This window comes from Mastacembelus armatus, chromosome 19, assembly GCF_900324485.2.
Source record: "Mastacembelus armatus chromosome 19, fMasArm1.2, whole genome shotgun sequence".
NCBI classification, from domain to species: Eukaryota; Metazoa; Chordata; class Actinopteri; order Synbranchiformes; family Mastacembelidae; genus Mastacembelus; species Mastacembelus armatus.
The window spans coordinates 1,945,149-1,961,218 of record NC_046651.1 but is presented as its reverse complement, the minus strand read 5'-3'; the positions used below and the strand labels follow the sequence as shown (position 1 = coordinate 1,961,218).

At 40.7% G+C, this 16,070-nt stretch overlaps 1 protein-coding gene across 2 annotated transcripts in view; it reads left to right on the top strand.

Annotated features, from left to right (window-relative positions):
- The first annotated feature begins 1,974 nt into the window (after nucleotides 1-1,974).
- Nucleotides 1,975-16,070, top strand: part of fasn (fatty acid synthase) — a 34,629-nt gene continuing 20,533 nt past the window's right edge. The window contains exons 1-13 of one of the 2 annotated variants that reach the window (XM_026314867.2): nucleotides 1,975-2,335; nucleotides 5,200-5,335; nucleotides 9,572-9,724; nucleotides 9,969-10,142; nucleotides 10,434-10,634; nucleotides 11,150-11,272; nucleotides 11,980-12,095; nucleotides 12,297-12,431; nucleotides 12,918-13,380; nucleotides 13,985-14,172; nucleotides 14,873-15,062; nucleotides 15,532-15,626; nucleotides 15,839-15,973. In XM_026314867.2, coding sequence (XP_026170652.1) covers nucleotides 5,209-5,335; nucleotides 9,572-9,724; nucleotides 9,969-10,142; nucleotides 10,434-10,634; nucleotides 11,150-11,272; nucleotides 11,980-12,095; nucleotides 12,297-12,431; nucleotides 12,918-13,380; nucleotides 13,985-14,172; nucleotides 14,873-15,062; nucleotides 15,532-15,626; nucleotides 15,839-15,973 — 2,100 coding nt within the window. In that variant the 5' untranslated portion in view covers nucleotides 1,975-2,335; nucleotides 5,200-5,208. Of the gene's footprint in view, nucleotides 2,336-5,199; nucleotides 5,336-9,571; nucleotides 9,725-9,968; nucleotides 10,143-10,433; nucleotides 10,635-11,149; nucleotides 11,273-11,979; nucleotides 12,096-12,296; nucleotides 12,432-12,917; nucleotides 13,381-13,984; nucleotides 14,173-14,872; nucleotides 15,063-15,531; nucleotides 15,627-15,838; nucleotides 15,974-16,070 lie in introns of those variants that run through there. The other variant, XM_026314868.1, reaches the window with a different exon arrangement.

Here is a 16,070-nt window from a genome sequence, read left to right as displayed (position 1 = left end):
GGACATCATGGTGATGCAGTGGTTTGCAGTGTTGCTTAACATTAAGAAGGTTCTACATGTTATCCCAGTACTCCAGCTTCCTCCCATAGTGTGAAGACATGCAGGTTAGGTTAATTGGCAGCTTTCAATTTCCTGTCAGTGTGAAAGTTTGTCTTTGTAAGCCAGAACTACAATGTACAGTGTATTTTTTTCCCATTTTGAGCCAGGATCTTCCAAATAAAGAGTTGGGCATGTTGCTTTAGCCCTGTTACTTTAGGTTAAACACCATAGTTTTTGGGTGAGTGATATGTGGCAGCATTCATGCAGCAAAATAATAAAAAACACTGTTGGCTTACATTTATAATTCATGATTTAAAAGTGCATGTTGGATGTGTTGCAGTAAGTCATGTGAGTACAATTCTAAATACAAATAACATAAATACAAATAAATAATTTAAATTCTGAGCTGGATTGCCTGAATTAGCTTGAAGCCTCAGATGACTTTGATTTTGCACATTGGCTATTGGCTATGAAAAAAAACATGGTCCATGAAACTAATTTCAGTGAAATAACATATAGTATAAAATTAATTTGTATTAAATGAGATGGTCACTGAATTAATTTCCATGAAGAAAACTATTTCTGTTAAATGTTTTTCATTGGTATTGATTAATGTGATTGTCAAGCCAAACATCGACTTCATTTAAGTAAAAAATCTCTATCTCACTGTCAATCACGGGTCACGCTATGCCTTGAAAGCTATCACTGCGCGGCAGCAGTAGGTCAGTGGGGAAAAACATCATGTTAAGTGAAATGTATGAACTCCAGTAACCCCAAGGAGTCAGACGAGCTTTCCTGTCTGCGTCATCATCTGGGCCCCGCCTTTTAATCACCCTATCTCCCAGCAACACCCTCCCCTCTATTGTGATTCGAGGAAATTCCACACCCCCGACTCCTGATTGGCAAATTAAAGTGTCAAGCAGATTTTTGACGTGTCTCCCCACGTGTCTCTTAGCCGGTCTGTGCTTTCACGTTCAATGTAAGGTTACATAATGTTGAATTTAACATGAACATGCTAAATGTTTACAGGCTGCTATTTGAGGGAGAGGAGGCTGTCAGTTTATTCGTGTTGATGTGAAAGGCCTAAAACTGACAAAGCGTTATTGTTGATGGATGTAACGTCCAAGCATACACTGTCAATGTGTGGTTCACCTTATCAGTTAAAATATATATTCATAACAGGACAGGGTACAATGCAACTACTAATTTTAACAAAAATACTAAATAAAATAGTACTTTTAACCAAAGCTCCCCTGGACCTTTAGATAGATACTGAAGTATCTTAACGATTATTGTTTGCATTTATCCTGGGTTGCTGATTTGCTGAGTCACATGGATTACCTTTAAACTTGTATTTAGTGGTAATTGTGGTCACTTCTAACAAACACACTACATTAATATGGTAAGCATCAACATAAGCATTACTTGATTAACCTGTATTCATTCATCCATTCTGGCATCAGTACAGCCTCACAGGACCGATATGGATCTCCTTATTTTTCGTCAGCTCCTGACAAATATTTGAGAAATATTTTTGCAGAATGCGGAATAGTATGTCGAAAGTTCGCACTTGAACCTTGCTCAGGTACAGTGTGTCTCAATACTATTGTGTCATGCGATGCTTCAACAGACACAATTACATTTTGCTTATTTTATTTTGAAAATATACATCGACATGAAGGCAATAAAGAACAGGTAATAAATCAGTGAATAAAAGAAAAACTTTAAAAGTACACCATGCCTAACATCCTGAATAGCTCTAAGGACCTCACAAACACACACATACACACACGCACGCACACACACACGCACGCACACACGCGCGCACACACACACACACGCAAAGGGTGTGAGGTGATGGAGGGGGGAGAGAAAGGATCACTTTGAACTCAAGTAACCCCGTCTCAACATTTTCGGGTTTTTTCCTCGGTGTCTGTACGGGGCGTTCAGTTTCTCCATCCCTGGCTGCATCAGAGAGCCCTGCCTCTTTTCTCATTGGACTGCGCGGCCAAGCCAAGCTGTCAGCCCATGTGGCGTGGCCATACGGAGTGTGAGACATTTAAATTCATCAGTGAAAAAGATTCATTGAAGCACAGAGGCTAACGTAAACCTCACAGACGGGAAGCGAAAGACCGGCCGTGCCTTCCTGTATTAGAAGAGCACCACCGCGGACCATCACAGTGTGACTGAGGGAACCGGCAGAGTACATACATGTCATTCCAGCGCTAACATTTCACCCACTGGTTCCACTTCGTGATATTTTTCAGGGGACGTCAACCCGGCCCGGGCGGCTCAGGTAAGCTCGCTAACGGCCTGTAGCTGCTGCCTTGTGCTGCTGGCGTCGTCAGCGCCTGCAGCCTCACTTTATTTCTCCACGGACACGCTGAAGTTACGTTAATACTTTTAACTCCGACCTGTGGCTGTGTCCTCTATTTAAAATGATGATAACAGTCTACTCGTTTAGCTAATACAATAAACGTATATATTATGGATGTTTTCGGCTACGCGGCAGTATTCAACTTTTATTTCCATGATTTTGTAACGTCTGGAAATGGTTCGCATTGTTCGCTTCTTCTTCGTGGATCATACTCAGTGTAGCTTTATAATCTTTATAATATTGTATTATGGCATATAGCTTAATAAACCACTGTCGACGATAACGGCCTTTGAATTGCCAAAAGTCTAAACGTAGTTTGGTGTAACTATGTCCCAAGCTCCACAGTCTCATTAGAGCAGTTCTGTTTCTGCTGTACTAAAGGCGAACTGTGGTTTAAAACGACAATACTGTGGTTCCTAAGCTAATAGAGCCCAGCTACTCTTAGAGCACCTGTCCAAAAAGGGTGTAGTCTGTCCGATAACGCAGGTTTCAAGCTGTCGAGCCCGCCCTCCTGCCTAGATTTCCTCATTTTACTTCAGGCCCAGCGTTGGACATTTCTCCTCATCTTCCTCAAATTAGGGTGCTGCTGGGTTCAAATAATCTCCATAGTCCAGAATTAACTAATCCATCTGTAGCTGTAGTGCATGCTGGAGCCGTGTTGGTTCCTACAGTTGTGACAGTGTAGACTAAACTGCATTTGAGTGGAGTGTTGTTCCAGTATAGTAATAATGCAGATGTTGCAGTCATAGGCCAGTGATGCTGGTGATAAGCCATGATTAACAACCTGCAGGTCAGCAGGGCCTGCAGCCATCTTGGACCCCAGCCTCACAAACCCAGGTGCCAGGGTAATGGGACAATGAACAACACATTTATTTTTGATACCAAGACTGCACTCACCCTATCATCATGAGTGATGATATAAAACTGTAAGGAATTGAAGCTTTCTGCTGATGTTAACCTGTTCTTGAGGAATTTGCTGTGTTTACATGTTCAGTGGTGGTAGTAAAAATTAAAAAAAAAAAGAAATGTCTACCATATTTCTGTCCTGCCCAGTTACCAGCCTGGTTTTATTAAAAATCTGGTGATCTGCTTAAATCACATTTTCTTGAGTAATGATAGTTTGGCTGAATTCCAGACTCTGCCACCTTGTTTCTACCTTGTTTCCATCAGGCTGTGTGACATGTCAGGTCTTGTTGTAAAGTGCTGTTGGATGAGCCAAGTGTGTAATATTTGGTGTGTTAGGTCTGATAGATAACTGGAAGAGAATGAAGACAGTCCTCCTTGTTGAATACCATTTGGAAAGATGTTCGGTATAGATTGAGATAGGTGAGGCAGATATACTGCTTACGTTTAGAGCCGAGTCTGCTAAAGCGCTTTTGCAGTCGTGTGTGGGGTTTTAGTATGTGATCTGGGTCAGGCAAGGGTAGATATTGTGCTGAAGGTTCCTCATTAGGTCTAATCCCACGCCACTGTATCCTCGGAGCTAAATCCTTTCAGCTGCTCAGCCACAGAAAGGCTCATTGCAGCCTGTCATACTGTGACTGGCCAGTTCCTGGTATTCCCCCTCACCTCTTGTGTATTATGTGTGATTTATGTACGTAGAAGTAAATTCTGGGCCTTAGCACAGTGTCACTCTGTTGTGTGCCAGCTCAGGGTCATCTTGCTGCTATGATTACGGACTTTTTACCAGCAAACTGAGCTCACTGTAATCTGACAGCATGAGCTGCTGGTCTTGTTTGTGGCACTGAGATGAAACAAACAAAAGGCCAGAGATGCTTGGTCTCACCTGAAGCTTCCACTCCAGCTATAGCTCCAGACGTTAAGAAAACATCAGTAGTGGGCTCTGAACCGTATGCATTATGCTATGAGGGAAGGAGTCTGAGGATGACGGCAGGTCAGCTGCTCCACACTAAGTTGGTGACATGCTTTTATTTAGAGTGGCTCTGTCTCAAGCTCATTGCTCATTAGTTGATGTGTCTGGCCCTGTTGAAAAGAAAAGTCCTGTCCTAGAAACAAGGAACAAAGGCCCAAGGCGTGCACACACACACACACAGTTCAAATTGGATATGTTCATGTGTACAGAATAGTCAGCAGACTACATTGTCTGCTGTAAGTGCTCTTTCATGCATGCTCAGAGGGCCTCCCCATTTCCAAACCTGCCAGTCAACTCCAAAACAATTACACATAATGGTGCGGGAGTTCTTATCTACAGTTAAATTAAATAGAAGATTTTGTTGCTATGTTGTAAATGGCACATTTATAAAGTCTTCCAGAAATGATTAAACTAAAAATATCTAGGCAGCACTGCAAAATGTTGAAGAGCAAACATCATTCATGTCCTGGCTCTCACATGCTCATGCAGTAGTTGAAAATATCATGTTTATGTTGAACAATGAAATATATCAAATTTAACAAGGGAGACAAGGATCTCATGTTGCACATTGTAGCTTGCATGTTGTGGATTTAGTGAAAAAGGCCCAGGAATAGGAAGAATGTCAATAATATATACTGTAACTGTGTGAATCTGGATTTTAGTCTAGAATATTTGTTTTTAGGCTGATTAGAGTTCTAGTGATGTACGCTGGTGGCAGAGTAGAGTCCAAATACAGACTGAAGAGGGGCTGTAAAGATTAAACCACTGTGCACTGCTGATGTTTGGTATATTTTATATTGTTCGATTTTCACCCGATTAAATTAGCTAATAAAGTATTGATTGCATCCATCACAGTCTATATGTAAAATGTGAATTGCTCTTATTAACTTCTCATTGGTTCTGTTCACAGTAACTCAGCATGGATGAGATAGTCATAGCAGGCGTTTCAGGCCGATTGCCTGAATCTGGCAACCTGGAGGAATTCTGGGAAAACCTTATCAATGGTGTGGACATGGTGACAGAGGACAACCGGCGATGGACACCAGGTGAGAGCCCACATAAAACTGGATTTGGCTGTTCAGGGTCAGAAATGCATTTCTGTGGTGCATGGGACAAAAAATGACAGGCTCAACTCACAGCCTGACAAATCCATTATAGGTTTGGTTTGTGGTTTTTGCAGTCATTAAGGGTGAAAATGCAGTAAAGACTAATGGCTTATTACCGCAAGGTCCTTCAACTCAAGACAAACACTAAAAACAGCTATTAGATGATTGAATTTGGACTTTCAGTGACTTATAAGTGTATCACATCAAAAGTGGGAGGCTATTATTTTTTCATTTCTTTTCTCATTTTCTCTATGTTAAACATTTTTTTTAATGAGTACTCCCTGTTTATTTTTTTGGTGATGCATATACACTATTCCACCTGATCTACAGGTGGCAGTAGAGCACCAAGAACATCAACCTCAGCTAACGAAGGCAGGGAAATAAAAAAGTGCTAGTTATTAAATATGTATGCAAACAAAACAAAGAACAGATGTTAAAAAACAGTATTGCACAATCAATGATGCAAATTAATTGACGTGACAACTTGGCAAAAGCATATATCAAGTGTGCACTATTTCTGTTTGCTACACCATTTTTCATTTAGTGTAGACTGATATATGCATTACAATACAAGCATTACAAATAGTATCACCCACATGAGTATATTCCTGTGACCCATGGTTCTGCAGAAACATTAGTGCTCTCTGATGACTGAGCTGCCTGCAACAAAGTTCAGAAAGTTTTCGGTGCAGTGGAATAAACATGTAGATTCATCACACGGCAGCAGAAATGATACATGTGCTTCGTTTACTATGTCTAAATTGACAGAGGGGCTGTGTGTAATGTAATACATGGATGGGGAAGAAGCAGCTTCATAATTTCATGAAAATGGCAGTTTAATTTGATTTTGAGTTGCATGTAACAGTGTCTGTCTGCCCAGACCTTCTGTGCAGCTGTGCAGCAAGTTTTGATGACCTCTTATCTCTTATCTGCCTGATAAGAGGTCAACTGATAACATAAAACTCTACTTCTCACTTTAAAATGGAAACATTCTTTTCACAGTCACCTTATCTTAGCAGGTCAAGTTTTAAATGTGTTAATGAATTAGTTTATAATTCAACTTGTTTAACTGTGTTGTACAACAGAAATAGTCAATGAGTCAACTTTTTCTCACCAGTACTCCTGACTCTGAGCTGGCCATAAACAGGCCACCACAGTAAGACAGGAGGAAGGCATGTGGATTTTATATTAGATGCTTTACCAGAGAAATCAGTGAGTGCTAGTAGGCCACTCATCCTCATTCAGCTTTTGGAAGAAAAAGGCTCACAGTAAATTTAGGTGCTTCACTCTGTATCATTCCACCTTAGTGCTCTTTTGTTCTTATATTTCACATTTTCACGATTTGATAGCAGATCTTTTTTTCTACTTCGTCTCTGCTGTTTCCCATCCTGCCTGTCTTGCTTCCTTCCCCTCTCTCTGAATAAAAAACCCATCCCTCAGTGCCTGGCAACCATCTCGAGCTTGCATAAATATGCTGAAAGGTTTGGACTGGCAGCATGAGAGAGCAAGGAGAATAGGAAGGGAAACAGAAAAAGCAACCAGAGGTTGCATTGACATTTGTTTGCACGTTTGAAGGCATTTAAAGTGGTGCAAATTTTTGAACTGAGTAAACAGCGAAAGCTCTAGAAAGATTCGCAGACTTGAGATTGGCATTGAGAAATTGTTACAAAGAAGTCACGCTTAAAGCCTGCCCCAATGCAGGCTGTGATTGGCCTTGCTCATTTGAAGCTGGAGGAAAAGACGATGAGTGGGTTTGGCTGGCCATGCTAGTCTGTTCTCTAAGCCTGAAGTCTGAGGATTCACAGGACTAATCAACTAAAATATTATATACAGTATTTGAGAAATAATAATCTTTGTAAAAAATCCATTTATTTGTTACTGCTATTTTAAAGAAATAATCCAACATTTTAGAAGCTATATGATTTCTGAGATGAGAAGACATTCAGACTGAGCTAATCCCCATTAATCTTACCGTGCTCTCTCCTGCGTGAGAACAAAGCAATGAGGTTATCAGAAAAGGCCAAGAATAAAAGAAGTTGGCCAGTAATACTGATTGAGGTGGAGGGCACAGAGTGTAATAGCTTCCAGCCATGAATGGATGCAAGAAAAATAACACAGAACTCATTTACAGTATAAATGATTTGTTGCACTGAAAACTTTATTTGAACTTTATATAATTATTTTTAAAATTCATCCTCATTGAACCAATAACAGAAAGAAAAGCGAGGTCATGCTGAACTGTATGCATGGAAGGTTTCAGTCAGAATGTATACAGTGGGTATGGAAAGTATTCAGACCCCTTTAAATTTTTCACTCTTTGTGTCATTGCAGCCATTTGCCAAAATCAAAAAAGTTCATTTTATTTCTCATTAATGTTCACTCAGCACCCCATCTTGACAGAAAAAAACAGAAATGTAGAAATTTTTGCAAATTTATTAAAAAAGAAAAACTGAAATATCACATGGTCATAAGTATTCAGACCCTGTGCTCAGTATTGACTAGAAGCACCCTTTTGAGCTAGTACAGCCATGAGTCGTCTTGGGAATGATCCAACAAGCTTTTCACACCTGGATTTGGGGATCCTCTGCCATTCTTCCTTGCAGATCCTCTCCAGTTCTGTCAGGTTGGATGGTGAACGTTGGTGGACAGCCATTTTCAGGTCTCTCCAGAGATGCTCAATTGGGTTTAGGTCAGGGCTCTGGCTGGGCCAGTCGAGAACGGTCACAGAGTTGTTCCGAAGCCACTCCTTTGTTATTTTAGCTGTGTGCTTAGGGTCACTGTCCTGTTGAAAGGTGAACCTTCGGCCCAGTCTGAGGTCCTGAGCACTCTGGAAGAGGTTTTCTTCTAGGATATTTCTGGACTTGGCCGCATTCATCTTTCCTTCAATTGCAACCAGTCGTCCTGTCCCTGCAGCTGAAAAACACGCCCACAACATGATGCTCCCACCACCATGTTTCACTGTAGTGATTGTATTGGGCAGTTGATGAGCAGTGCCTGGTTTTCTCCACACATACCGCTTAGAATTAACGCCAAAAAGTTCAATCTTGGTCTCATCAGACCAGAGAATCTTATTTCTCATAGTATGGGAGTCCTTCATGTGTTTTTTGGCAAACTCTATGCGGGCTTTCATGTGTCTTGCACTGAGGAGAGGCTTCCGTCGGGCCACTCTGCCATAAAGCCCCGACTGGTGGAGGGCTGCAGTGATAGTTGACTTTGTGGAACTTTCTCCCATCTCCCTACTGCATCTCTGGAGCTCAGCCACAGTGATCTTTGGGTTCTTCTTTACCTCTCTCACCAAGGCTCTTCTCCCACAATTGCTCAGTTTGGCTGGACGGCCAGGTCTAGGAAGAGTTCTGGTCGTCCCAAACTTTTTCCATTTGAGGATTATGGAGGCCACTGTGCTCTTAGGAACCTTGAGTGCTGCAGAAATTCTTTTGTAACCTTGGCCAGATCTGTGCCTTGCCACAATTCTGTCTCTGAGCTCCTTGGGCAGTTCCTTCGACCTCATGATTCTCATTTGCTCTGACATGCACTGTGAGCTGTAAGGTCTTATATAGACAGGTGTGTGCCTTTCCTAATCAAGTCCAATCAGTTTAATTAAACACAGCTGGACTCCAATGAAGGAGCAGAACCATCTCAAGGAGGATCAGAAGAAATGGACAGCATGTGAGTTAAATATGAGTGTCACTGCAAAGGGTCTGAATACTTATGACCATGTGATATTTCAGTTTTTCTTTTTTAATAAATTTGCAAAAATTTGTACATTTCTGTTTTTTTCTGTCAAGATGGGGTGCTGAGTGTACATTAATGAGAAATAAAATGAACTTTTTTGATTTTGGCAAATGGCTGCAATGACACAAAGAGTGAAAAATTTAAAGGGGTCTGAATACTTTCCGTACCCACTGTATATATTGATTTACAGCTAAAGTTCCCGTTCTATCTGTAAAATACATAAAATAGTCATGTTGCTGTTCAAATTCTACATGTACTGCAACATCATTTGGAGAAATACCTCATTATCTGTACCTGCTAGCTCCCTAATTTCTTTCTGGATCTCACAAACTTCTGTTGATATGTGAAGCTTGGTTATGTGATGCAAACTTTGTAACTGCAATGTGCATAAAACCTCCTTCTTTGCTTTGAAAATGACTTTTCTCTACTTTTACTATTGTCTAGGTCTGTATGGCCTTCCAAAGAGGAACGGTAAACTGAAAGACATAAGTCATTTTGATGCAGCTTTCTTCGGAGTCCACCCTAAACAGGCCAACACTATGGACCCCCAGCTCCGTCTCATGCTTGAGATTGCCTACGAGGCTATTGTGGATGGAGGTGAGGAAACAGTGTGAAAAGGTCCAGTGCTGAAGACCAACTGAGGACAGTAACATTAATGAGTTGGTAGAAATGGTCTGAAAGGTATAAAATAAATGTTTGGTGGAAAGTGCAACTGAATTGGCTTTTCTCTTTTCTCTGTCACCTTTGTTAAACTCAAGTTTTATTTTGAAAAGATCTGAGAGAAGCTACCTGATCAAATACTAAGTGAATACTTTAAAAACATTAAAATGTTGTGATGCAGGACTGAACCCTACCAAACTGCGTGGCAGTAAGACAGGTGTCTACATTGGGGTGAGTGGCTCAGAGGCTGGTGAGGCTTTCAGCAGAGATCCAGAGGAGCTCCTGGGCTACAGCATGACTGGCTGCCAGCGTGCCATGTTGGCCAACAGGCTCTCCTACTTCTTCGACTTCAGCGGTACACACACACACATCCAGCTCCAATATACACCTGTATTCTTTGGCTATTACTCTCAGTTGTGAATGGTTTCAAAATAAAATGTTACTTAAACCAAAAATCTATGTCCAGTTTCAGCTTCAAGTTCAGGAGTTTTATTTTAGTTCAGAATTCCTGCAGTGCAAGCCACTTTAAAGTTCCTGATTTCCTTAGTTTAAGGGATCCTCCTTTTCCAGTCAGTCTTCAGCTTTAAAGTACATATCCATCCATGCGGATGTGAACTCTAGCTCTAACCAACTCGCTCTCCTCCAGGCCCCAGCACCGCCATTGACACAGCCTGCTCATCCAGCTTATTGGCCTTAGAAAATGCTTTCCATGCCATTCGCCAGGGCCACTGTGATGCCGCTCTAGTTGGGGGAGTCAACTTGCTGCTCAAGCCAAACACATCAGTGCAGTTCATGAAACTGGGCATGCTCAGTCCTGAGGGGACCTGCAAGTCCTTCGACTCATCAGGTAAAAGAAAGTTGCAGGATTCCCTTGTAGTTTGCTGGTTTTGGACACCAACCATGAACGACAGTTTTTCTAGTTGCATCTGGGTGGGGACCTTTGTGCCATCTCTGCCTCCCTTGGTTCTCTCCCCCATTTCTAACTAAAGGTATAAAATACTTGAAGGCTTCATTTTGTTTTCAAATCTGAAGGCACAAGGTCAATATTATGATTGATTGCAGAGTATAGTTAGATAAAAATTATAGTTATTGAACAAATTTGAGAAGCAGGTCCTCAAAAGCACACTTTTTAAAAAAAAAAAAAAAAAAAATCAAACATACAGTGCAATATTTCATCAACATCTTAACAGCAGCAGTTTCTCACCTGCTCCTTATTAATCTTAAAGTTTGTTCTTCCATTATGACTATGTGTATTGAATCTGAAGAGTGATGTTGGTTGTATTGTATATTTACTCTTGTTGATACACTCTGTACTGCATGTACTGTACTGTACTGTATAATTTTTATCGCTCTATTTGCCAGGAGATGGATACTGTCGTTCTGAAGCAGCAGTGGCAGTGCTGCTGACCAAGCGATCAGTAGCTAAAAGAGTCTATGCAACGGTGGTCAATGCTGGCAACAACACAGATGGATACAAAGAGCAAGGTGAGTCACACCAACAGCCTGCAAGTTTGAACTTATATTGGTGAAACACTGCATTTAGTAACATGATTTAAGTGAAGTGGAAGAGAAATGTGGTCATTGCTGCCTGGATTTTTCCGCGTGAGTGAAATGCAGACAAATCCGTGGTACTGTTTCCACTTTTGCTGAAGTAAAGAATCTGAACACTTCTTCCACTAACGTTACTTCAGTTGGGCTTAAAACGACTACTTAGTTGGCAATATAGTTGAAGATTAAACTGATTTTTTTTTTTTTTTTTTTTTTTTCTTCTTCTTGGAAGTTATTTTTTCAGTTGTTTCAATTGTGTGGATTACTTGAGGTATCTTGGTGGTACATGTCTCGGAGTTCCCAATACACCTGAAAAGTCAGTTATGTTTTGGTCAGTATTTATTGTGCAAAATAGAGACAAGCAACTTTGTTGTAACTTGGAAATCAGTTAAATTTAGTTAAACAAAAATTAAATTAAATTAAAAAACAAAAAAAAAAACTGCAGTAGCTGTGGCTCATTTATGGTAATTACTGTAATTTTTTGTAATAAGGCAACATACAGCTCAGAATTGGCATTCCAAAAATTGCACATTTGTGCAAAAATATCGACTTGTGAAGGTCTGTGATGTGGATGTATGAATAGAGTAGCAGTTACCCAGTAGTTATGAAATGGTGTACTTGTCCTCACACTCTTGTTTCCTCAGGTGTAACGTTTCCTTCAGGTGAGATGCAGAAGAGGCTGGTTCAATCTCTCTACCAGGAGGCAAATATAACCCCTGAGCAGGTGGAATATGTTGAGGCCCATGGCACCGGAACAAAGGTCAGTGCACGCAACAAGCGTCTGGTTTCTTATTACACTTTTAGTTTGCTTTCAGTGCTTGTTGTTGCATTATAAGACAGACATCAAGTCATGAAAACGTACTGTACCTATTTGTTCTGAGAATGAAAAAAGTCATCTTTATGCACACATCGCTCACCAGGAGTTTCTTACCTCTGTTGAATCTCTGCTCTCTACATGCAGGTTGGGGACCCACAGGAAGTAAATGGCATAGTAAATGTGTTCTGTCAATCAAGGCAAGAGCCTCTGCTTATTGGCTCCACCAAGTCTAACATGGGCCATCCAGAACCAGCCTCTGGTCTGGCTGCACTGGCAAAGGTGAGAAGAATGATAGCAGTCCCAGTACTGCCTGCATGGCGCATTAATAAATAACTATGTCCCCCTTTCTTTCCGTATCTGTCGTCCTGAAATTTTAATTGATATTTTCTGACCACCTCTGCACCGCTTCTCTGTCCCTGCTCTGAATGTCCACACTGGCAGATGGGACAAGAAACCTGGTCTCTCATCTGCCATTCTAATCTCCTGGCAGAGGTCATGGTGTTGCACTTGTAGGAAAAGTAACAGAAATAGTGTGTCAAATAAAATTAACCTGGCAAAACAGCAACATTTTAGGGAACAAGTGATTTTTTTTTTTTTTTTTTTTTTTTTGATTTTTTTTTAACTAGATATAAAAAAAAAAAAAAATAGATATATAAAAAATGGATGCATACCAATCAAAAGAGATCTGAATAAAATGACAGGGTAAGATTCTACTTTTCATTTTTGTTTTTGTTTTTGTTTTGTTTTTTTTGTACCTTTTAACAGGTGTTACTTTCTTTGGAACGAGGAGTCTGGGCTCCCAACCTGCACTTCAGCAATCCAAACCCTGACATTCCTGCCCTGACTGATGGCCGGGTTCAAGTGGTTGACCGGCCTATTCCCATCCGGGGTGGCATAGTAGGCCTCAACTCCTTTGGATTTGGTGGTTCAAATGTTCATGTGATCCTTCGTCCAGCTGGGAAAAAAGTTGATGCGACTGTTCAGCCCAGAACAGTTCCCAGGGTACTTCAGGCCTGTGGTCGTACAGAGGCCGCAGTGAGCAACATTCTTCAAAAGGGGAAGAAACACGCTGCAGATGACAGCTTTCTATCTTTGCTGAATGAGGTCTCAGGAGTTCCCACTTCAAGTATGCCCTACCGAGGCTATGCTCTGATTGGCCCTCAGAGTGACATCACCGAGGTGCAGCAGGTGCAGGCCTCTGCCAGACCGCTCTGGTACATCTGTTCAGGTGAGTCATCAAACAAGTTAAAGTAAAGGAGTTTCAGATTTCAGTTTGACTGGTTGGCCAGGAATTGCTTTTATTATCCACAGACCAAAACATCTACAGTTTTGATATTCTGTTTCAGTAGAAAGAATTCAGTTTCTGGGTTATTGAGAGTATCTAGACACTCTTTCCGGAAACTGAGATTACAAATTTTTTTTTTTTTTTTTTTTTGCCCCCCCCAATGATGTTTTTGGCACAAAAGAAATTCAATTCACTGCCATTGTGTTGGGGGAAGCAAAAAATATTTCAAAACCTAGACAAATAAAACCAACATTATCTACATGGAAAAATGCATGTAGATAATGCATGCAAAATGCAAAGAATGCAAGAATTAAAAAAAACTCACTTTTTGTAGAATTGAACACATTCCCACTTTAATGGTGCCTTATTAGCTTAAAAAAAGATTAAAGAAGCACAGTGATGAACCATCACTAGTTATGGTCTGCTAAAACAGTAATAACTATTGAGCTCTGGAATGGGATTATTGATTTGTTATTGATATGTGTTGATTTTAAGATTTCAGAAACTGGTGTATTTCTGAATTAAGGACTGCTCATCATATTAACAGGTATGGGAACTCAGTGGGCAGGTATGGGCCGCAGTCTCATGCAGCTACCAGAATTTAGAGAGTCCATTCTACGGTCAGATTCAGCCCTGAAGGAAACCGGCCTGGTCGTGTCTCGCCTGCTGATGGAGGCAGACGATGCCACTTTTGAAGACACTGTTCATGCCTTTGTTGGCCTCGCTGCCATACAGGTAGAGTGGAAATGTCATGCTGGAATAATGCCATATATATATATATATATATATATATATATATATATATATATATATATATATATATATATATGCAGCATGCATTTTAAATTTCCTTAATTTTCATGTTGGCACTGATGTGGTTTAGTTCTGATGTCAGTTTAGTTCCTGTGGCTCTTTAGTTCTGTAATCTAAACCCTAAGAGAGATTCGCAGATATCTAGCTGTTAGATTGAAATAAGACATAAGGGATTAATTAGCTTAATTTCTGTACAACGATCTTTAAAGGTGCAATGTGTCGTGAAATATAAAAATATAAATGATCATGAGTAAGTTTTCTCTAAGATGTTATAGAATTTACGCTGAAATTTAAATCTACACCAGGTTGGAGTTTATAATCTTTATTTAATTAGGAACCTCATTGAGATTGAAACATTTTCAGAGTGTCCCAGCCCAGATATGTAGCAACAACAGGGAGTTACACACAAACAGTACAAAAATCAATTTTAAATCTCCTTGCAAGAAGACTCCATGCAGTGGGAGGAGCATACATAAAAGCTCTTTTACACTTGAGAGCTGAGAATAAAAAGCATAGTTGTCAATACATTTGATTATGGACTCAGGTTAGGTAACTTCATTCTTATTGTGCAGAGTTGTTTGTAAGTAAGCCCATGTGTGTTCTGTGGGTGACATGGTTACAGATTGCTCAAATTGACCTGCTCACTAAAGTGGGTCTGCAGCCTGATGGCATCATAGGACACTCAGTGGGAGAGCTGGCCTGTGGCTATGCTGATGGCTCCCTCAGCCACAGTGAAGCTATCCTGGCTGCCTACTGGAGAGGACGTTGCATCAAGGAGGCCAACCTACCTCCAGGAGGCATGGCTGCAGTTGGTAAGATAGAGAGCAGTGATTCTTTAACATTTTTCAACAGCTGGTTTCATGAAGTAAGTACACTGAGAAGGATTTAATTGTTTGAAACACTGAAAGGTCATATAACCCAGACTGATGATATGAGTCTCTCTGTTTTTTGTAAGATATTAGACTTGATAGGGAGAAAAGAAAGCTGGAGCCCAGTGATCTTGCACACCATTCAAATTTAAAAACAGAGAGCCAGGCATTTGGGGGTAAGTCAAAGCATAGTTCAGATAGAATGACCTCTGTGGGAAAGGCACAGTGCTTGACAGTTCCTCTGCATATTTCAACTAGACTGGACAAGGAAACCTCATCATAGAGATGTGCAAAATTACAACAATAACTCAACAACAACAATAATTTTTTACTGCATGCTTGTGTGTGTTCTGTTTTTGCTTTATTTATTTATTCCGCATATCTTATCTACATGCTTGAATCTGTGTTCCAGGGTTGACATGGGAGGAGTGTCTGGCTCAGTGTCCTCAGGGAGTAGTCCCAGCCTGTCACAATGCTGAAGACACTGTCACCATCTCTGGTCCTCAGGTCAAACATTCTTTCACAGATTGCCTACCTACCACAGTGGGACTTGCTGTGTCTCATTTTCAAATTTTTTTTTTTTTTTTTTTTTTTTTTTTTTTTAGGATTTGTCAGAAAACTGTTGTCACATAGACTTTTAGCCATCCAGGGTCCCAGCTCCTGGGACCCTAGAGGCTGTTTCAGGATGATGTATATTGACAGATGTGTGTTTGTTTCAGGATGCAATCAGTAAATTTGTGTCAGAGCTGAAAGAGCAGGGGGTGTTTGCAAAAGAGGTGCGCAGTGCTGGTGTCGCTTTCCATTCCTACTACATGGCCTCCATCGCTCCAGCACTGCTGGCTGCGCTGAAGAAGGTATAAAGCTCTACCTCGTTTGACCTGTATGCAACAGTGAAGCTGTTACAGATGCTGGGTGGACTGGGAAACGCATTCACACTATTATATGGTGCCA